Here is a 7,465-nt window from a genome sequence, read left to right as displayed (position 1 = left end):
GCCAAGAGCGCACATTATAACATTGAACGGGTTCTAGAGTTAATTTTATTCAGCTGTCCTGCATGAAAACATTGATTCAGAAGAGGAAGTAGAGAATGTATCAGAGGAAGAAGATGGGGAGGAAGACAAACCAGAGCAGAATGAATCACCTTCAGAAGAGGAAGAAATCCCTAAAGCTTAAATAAAGAAAGACTTTCCTTTCAAGAACTTTAAAATAACCTGGTCCTTGGCAGCATGAGACAAACTATTTTACGTAGTTTATATGCAAATATTATGTAACTCTTACACAATTATGTGTGAGTTTTGCTAGATGCATGCACAAATGCATGATGCCCTGTTCAGGGGTTACTTAGTTTTTAAGGAAATTTATAATACAGGCTTTTCACCAGAAGGGGTCAGTCTAAACTCACTTCACAGGTGTAGAGCAGAAACTGCTGGTGGCTGAGATAAATCTAACGGACCTCTGCTGTACAAATGGGACCTGCAGATAGCAGCACATACACGTTACAAGGCACAGCTTCCAATTAATGTTCAGTTTTTAGTAATTGTACATAAATAATAAAAGAAAAAATTGAAAAAATAAAAAAGGTTACAATATAGAAGTTTTTTAAACCCATAATTCAGCCATTATTAATAGACAATTCCATTTGTAAAATGCATGATCAAATTGCATTTTCAATTGGAACATGCATATTGCTTTAAATTATGGGTAGTAAAAAAAAAACAAAAAAACTTCAACATGAAAACTTTTTGGACTGGCTGTGAATTTCTGATGTGTTTGGTAAAGTAGTTTGTGGAGGGAGGTGTGGCAGGAGCTCGTGACCCCTCCCTCCCTCTTCCAGAAGCGCTTTTTCTCTGGCCGGAGGCTCAGAGGAGGGCAAAGGCTCGGACGGAGGAACACACAGATCTTCTTCAAGCGAACCGAAGCAGCATGAAGTCCCCGAAGCAGAAAGCTCAAGGTGCCTTGATGACAGGAACCGGGTTGCTAGAAATCCGGATCAGAACCGGTTTATGGAGGATTATAAATATTACCAGATTATCTGCTCTATATTGCAGCGAAAGTTGCAGACGAGGACGATCTGAGCGACGTGCTGTGCGAGTTCGACGCCGTGATCGAGGACTTCACGTCCCCCGTGGAGAAGCGTCACTTCAGGTACGACGAACACCTGCGCACGATGAAGAGGAGGAGCAGCGCGAGCGTCAGCGACAGCGGCTTCAGCGACTCGGAGAGTGAGTGCGCGCGCACCCGGTACCTGCGCTCTGGTAGAACCGGACCTTCGGGCTCTCAGAGCTTCAGACAGGTGCTGCACCTGTCTGTCTGAAGCGCATGCTCATTTCCTTTTCCTTTGCCCATTATTTTGGATTGGATTGAATCGGATTGGAAATTGGTTTATTTCTAGCAATCAAAACAAAGAATATTCAAGAAGACAAACAAAATTGATTGATCTTATTCATTGATGTATCCAACGTTAGATGATTAATCATGAATTGATTAGAAAATGAGAAGTAAAAGAAGATGCAGATATGATATCTCTAATATCTCCCATGGGCCCACCACCCACAGGAGACCTCAAAAGGGGCTGGTGAAATGTGGTTTGGGTGGCAGTCGAAGGCGGGTGCCTGCTCTGCTCTGAGGCCCAAACCCTGGTCATGGAACTTGGCTTAATATAATGTAAATAAAAAAAATTCGATACATTAAATTCAGCGTAAGTCGTGTTTGACTCTTTCAACTGAAATGTATGAAAATGTCTGTAGTACGGACACAAAGATCAATTTTCCCCACGATTCAGTTCTATGACGTAACATATGGTAACAGTAATTTTCTCATGTCTGACATTATCATTAATGGGCAAATTTTATTGTAACCTCCCTTTAACTGGAGCTAAAAGCATTTCTTACAGACTTATGACAGTAATGTAACAAGTGAATGTAAAACTAGCACAAGCCTTTGGAAGTTGAGTCACTGATGCTCATTTGACCTGTTGATAGATGTTACTTCTATAGCTATAATGGCGACAAACAGGGAAGCAGCGAGGATCACATTCCAGCATGATTTGTGCGGTCTTTAATGAAAAGAGCTGTCCAACACCCAGGTGACCTATTGTGTCCCACCCTGATGGATGGATGGACTAATAGGGGAAGGGTTGGCAAGTAAAGAACAAACATATAGAGTTTGTGTGTCACTGTTACAGAGACAGTGATGAATACAAGCATAAGATAGTTCAAGTCTGATACCGATGGCTTAGGGTTAGGGCTCTTTGACCCCTCCATTGTGGCTCTCTGGTTAACGAAAAACAGAACGGTTGTAATTTTCGAAAGTAATTCTAAAGTAAAAAACGAAAGTAAACTAACTCAAACTTTATTAGCCCTACATGTGGCCCTGTCCCACCTGGAACATACTAACACCTACGTTAGGATGCTGTTTGTAAACCTCCGTTCAGCCTTCAACACTGTGATCCCAGACAAGCTGACGCTGAAATTTCACAACCTGGGACTGCCTGCCTCTCTGTGCTTCTGGATCAGGGACTTTCTCACCAACAGGCCTCAAGTGGTGAGAATCAGGCACTCCACATCATCCACACTGATCCTGAGCACAGGAACACCACAGGGGTGTGTCCTCAGCCCAGCCCTTTTTACTCTGTTCACCCATGACTGCTCTGCTATCCATCCCACAAACATGGTTGTAGAGCACACTGATGACACCACCGTAGTAGGTCCCATGATGGCAACAATGATGAGACTCCCTACAGAGAGGAGGTCCAGCACCTAACAGGACGTTGTGCCGATAACAACCTTTTCCTGAACACCACCAAGGCCAAGGCGGTTATTGTGGACTTCAGAAGGAATGAGGATAAGGTGGTACACACCCCTCTCCTCATTCATGGTGAGGCGGTGGAGCGGGTGGACCACATCAAGTTCCTGGGGATCCACATCACTTCAGGCCTCACCTGGTCGCTGCACACATCCCACCATGTGAAGAAGGCTCAACAGAGATTCTTCTTCCTCATGAAGCTTAAGAGGACTGGACTCTCAACGCAACTACTAGGAAACTTCTACAGAGCCACCATAGAAAGCATCTTCTGTTTGACTGCCACGGTGTGGTACGGATGCTGCACCACTCAAGACAGGTAGGACCTGGCCTGGGTGGTGAAAACCCCACAGGAGATTGTGGGAGGGCCTCTCCCACAACTCAACTCAGAGAACGACATCCGAGTCAGACGGAAGGCTGGTCGTATAGCTGCAGACCCCACTCACCCGGGACACCAACTGTGTGTACCTCTTCCCTCTGGAAAGAGATAAAGGAGCATCAGAACTCACACCAATAGACTGAGAAACAGCTTCTTCCCCAGAGCTGTGAAGTCCATCTACCCCCCATCATGCTCCGGCTGCACTTTAAATCTTTGTGCAATAATCATTCCTATTTTCCTGTGCACTCTCTCTTACTTGTATAGTTATTTATTGAAAAGAGCTGCTTGAAAATAATTTTGTTGTGCACTGCATGATGATAATAAAAGATTCTGATTCTGATTCTAATTCAACCCATTCTCAAACTGTTGAAGGACAGAACATCACAAGTTAAACGGAAACATTTTGACAGATTTTTGTGCTCCGTGTACCACAGAAAATCAATTGGAGGTCAGTGAGCACAACCAGGATTAACGTGCACTGAATTAAATTTCTATTTTTAACAAATGTAAGGCTTTTATATGCGCCTTATGATTCAAACAATATGGTACGGGTCACATAATTAACTCTGATTTAATTTTTGTTCGATAGATTTACACATTTGTTGCTCAGATGCACCACAAATGATAAAATAAACAGTTTTTATTAAATCACAGCTGACATTTCACTGCCTCAGGTAATACTAAGTGACGCTGGGTACCTTTTATTTTGAAAGGACATCATGTGAAACTCTGTCTAAAGTTATAAACTATTTATTTTTGAAAAAAGACAGTTTACTCTTTATGTTTAAGCCAAAAAACAACAACTTTGTGTCTTCAAGTAGAAGTGTGAATATGCCATGCATGTGGAGATGTGGTGACATGTGCCAAACATGACCACAAACACAGGGAAGATGTCTGCACGTTTTTTTGATTGACATTTTACCAGAAGCTTCTAAATCGCCTAAACTGCTCCTTTGTTTGCGGCAGGTGCCGAGTCGCTGCACAGAAACAGCTTTAGCTTCAGCGACGAGAGGCTGAACTCTCCCACCCCGCTGTCTCCAGCCACCACCTCCCCCCCTCTGATGTCGCCCAAACGTAAGCTCCATCACCTTTAGACCCAATAACAACATATATTTATAATCCCTCCTATAAATATACGGTATATTTCAGTTTTTTTCATAAAATATTGAACCAATTTTATTATAAAATGTCATTTATACCCCGCATAATTAAAAAAAATTCAATATGGGTATTTTATAGAAATCTATCAACTAAAACATTTTTTAAAAGGAGAGTAGGCCGAAATAGACAAAGCCTTAAAACTTTGCTGCATCTCCTGATTTCAGAGAGTATCTTTTTATTTTATTAGGTCTACTATCATGTCCATAATTTTTATCATAGATTCATCAGCTTTATGTTTAATGCACAAATAAGAAAGTAGGAGTCACAAGGCTGCAATGTTCCTTATGTTGTCATTCAAAATATGATTCCAATCTATAAATCGTAGAATTAAAAACCCACTCTGATGAAAAATTGTATTTTTGGTCTTTTAACATGTTCTTGTAGCATTTTTTCCATGATGGAGAACATATATAACAAAATTCAAATTAAAATGTATTTTTCTGAGTATTTATTTCACGTTGTTGTGAATCAGGAGCGGACGATAAAATACCATTGGAAAGAGCTTGTAGGTGAGACGTAGAAGCTACAATCAGCTCTGTTCCATTCTGATGCATCCATTTACAGACAAACAGATCCATATACGTCTTTGTTTTCCTCGTCTGAGCCGGACTTTGGATCTAAACTGTACGACTGGATGGCTCTGATATTGCTCGCCATTTTTGTTGCACCACTAATATTTTTTGGGGATGTGTGAGGGGCTGTAAGCTAGCTGGAGAAAGTTTAAACAGATGGATAACAGGAAGCGGGGGCAGGGTCACACCACAGCTCAGAGGTAAATTTCTGATGAACTGCTGCTCTGCAGAAACTATGTCCTAAAAATGACACAGGTTAATTGATTTAAACAGTGAAATCATAATTAAAAGTCCTCCGGGAACACTTTAAGAATAGATCAAAAGATAATCTGAGTGGGTCTGTAATTCTAACCGGACTAAAATATAGTCTGGATTTAAACCATAAATCATTCTTTAATTTTAATTGAAAGTTACTTTTACTTTCATGCCCCTTTTGGAAGTCAAAAATGGTCACTTTATTTTCAGATGGAGCCCAGTTTTAAAGTAATTACAAAACCTTTTTGGGAAGGAATTCAGTTTTTCAAACATATACAACTGATACAAACAGTTTGGTGCACATATATTAAATTACAGCTTTTTTCATTGTTAAATGTGTGTATTTATAATAATGTGTGTAATTTTTTTCTTTTCTAATGAAAATATCCAATCAGTTTACCTACTAGCAAACTAAAAACTGCTCTATGGTAGACCTATAAGTTATTTTTGTCAAAACTCAAGTTCCTTACAAATGTATCTAATACTCAGGAAATTAAGGAGTTTATATAAACCATAAATCCCATTATTTTTTGAAATTCAAAGTGTCATATTGATTCATTAGTGTTTGTGTTTTTACAGCTAAACTGGGTGACACCAAAGAGTTGGAGGATTTCATTGCAGACCTCGACAAGACATTGCAAAGTAAGATTGTCATAATGAATTGGGCAGTGTACTACCATGCTTGGGGTGATTCTCTGCTGGCCTTTTGCTCTGTATGTCAACAATCATTCATAAAGTGACAGTGGAGCCAAACGTTTCAGCATTCCAGGAAACATGAGTCAGGAAGCAGCTTCAAGGATCATCAAGTCTCATAGCTTCTGCTGGAGGGAGGCTGTGTTTGAACAGTGCAGCAAAATGTTTCCAATATCCGCATTTGTAAAAAGTAGCAGAACACTTGCAGAATGTGAAGCATTGCAGCACCAGGCAGAGTCCACATGCATTGCAGCTTGGAGACAGTGTGCTGGTGAGAACCGGAGCTTAAATTCCAACTGAGGGAAACTGTAAATGTCAGGAATGGAATGAGAAAAGAGTGGGAGTAAAAACGCAGCATACACAGCCGGCTTTGTCCTGACGTTTGGGGCCTGAAAGGACATCTGTCTGAAGAAGTCAGAAGCCACGTATCTGCTGCCCTGCTCCCGCATTAGCACCTGAGAATAAGCATGTACATTCATACAACCATGTTTACAAGAAAACCAAGACAGCTCTTCAGGATATCAGCAGCAGTTCTTTTGAAGTATACTGAATATCTCTGTCTCTTCTTAGGCATGTGACACACAGGCTATCCTAAAGGCATATAAGGAGAATCTGGATGGCTGGACCCACCCCACCTCTCCTTGAGCACTTAGAGCTCACCTTTCCCTGCTGACAAAGCCAGCACCATGCAAACACTCCACCTGAAAACACCATGTCCGGTCAGGGTCAGCATGCTCTCAGACTGCAGGAGGGCTCAGGATCCCCATTGAAACTTAAAGAGTTCCTGGAACATCTGTCATCGCACAGACTCCTCCATCAGAACCTGAGCTGGTGGAGTATTTAAAACAAGGCTTTTAATAATGGATATATAATTGTTTTTTTTTGGTTTTTTTTACCATCAATGTGTAAATGTATCACTTTATGTGAAATATATTTTTCTATTATGTAAATAGTAAAGTACTGACACAACAGTCAGATGTAAATTTAACACAATGACTGGAATAAGGTGGATTTTTACAAAACTGGAAAACAATATATGTATTTAAAACATCTAAAACCTGAAAGGTAAAATTAAACAATAACATTTTCTTGGTAAAGCAAATCTTTCTTCTCTTCATTCGGGTTCCTGGTAGTCATACTGGAGTTCTGAAATCATGATAATAATCAGTTATCCATTGAGTGGGAATTGTTTTTCTCCAGCAATACCCAGAATACCTTGCCTGGAGTGTCACATAGGATGCTGGAAAGCTAGAAAGTATCTTTGATCAAACCGCATATGTGAATGTCCTCCAGAAGCCTCAAGCTACGTTCACATCGCCTCAGCAACGCGCGTTCAAGCAGCCTCATCCAATGAACAGTCTATGTAGGAGTGTGTAAATGGGCTTCCGTTTTCAAAACTCTTGCCTTCACGTGTCGCTATGCAAATTTTTGTTAAGCACTTTTGTTAACTCGCATTGAAAGTTACGCTATGTTAAACTCTGACCAATCAGGGACTCGGATTTGGTAGTGACGTATGGATGGAGTCTCTTTGAATTCACTGTAGTGCCAACTGTTAAAAACTGCATCATGAAGGAGAAATTAATATTGCGGTTTGTG

At 40.7% G+C, this 7,465-nt stretch overlaps 1 protein-coding gene across 2 annotated transcripts; it reads left to right on the top strand.

Moving 5' to 3' along the window:
* Positions 1-806: 806 nt before the first annotated feature.
* On the top strand, positions 807-6,971 carry rgcc (regulator of cell cycle). 2 transcript variants are annotated; one of them, XM_004081599.4, is made up of 5 exons: positions 807-959; positions 1,057-1,230; positions 4,155-4,262; positions 5,756-5,818; positions 6,440-6,971. In XM_004081599.4, the coding sequence occupies exons 1-5, from the start codon at positions 932-934 to the stop codon at positions 6,445-6,447; spliced, it is 381 nt and encodes a 126-aa protein (XP_004081647.1). In that variant the 5' UTR covers positions 807-931; the 3' UTR covers positions 6,448-6,971. The 2 variants fall into 2 exon arrangements, with proteins under 2 accessions (XP_004081647.1, XP_011487755.1); XM_011489453.4 differs by having other exon boundaries at positions 835-959; positions 1,036-1,230.
* The last annotated feature ends 494 nt before the right edge of the window (positions 6,972-7,465 follow it).

The sequence above is a fragment of the Oryzias latipes genome, chromosome 21, assembly GCF_053564925.1.
Source record: "Oryzias latipes strain Hd-rR chromosome 21, Olatipes_Hd-rR_3.1".
NCBI classification, from domain to species: domain Eukaryota; kingdom Metazoa; phylum Chordata; class Actinopteri; order Beloniformes; family Adrianichthyidae; genus Oryzias; species Oryzias latipes.
This window is presented reverse-complemented; position numbering and strand designations above follow the sequence as displayed.

Excerpts from the sequence above, each read along its gene's own strand:
- rgcc (XM_011489453.4), top strand. The coding sequence starts at position 932 with ATGAAGTCCCCGAAGCAGAAAGCTCAAG. Across the intron at positions 960-1,035 it reads CCCGAAGCAGAAAGCTCAAG|ATTATCTGCTCTATATTGCA; the intron begins GTGCCTTGATGA and ends AAATATTACCAG. Across the intron at positions 4,263-5,755 it reads CCCTCTGATGTCGCCCAAAC|CTAAACTGGGTGACACCAAA; the intron begins GTAAGCTCCATC and ends GTGTTTTTACAG.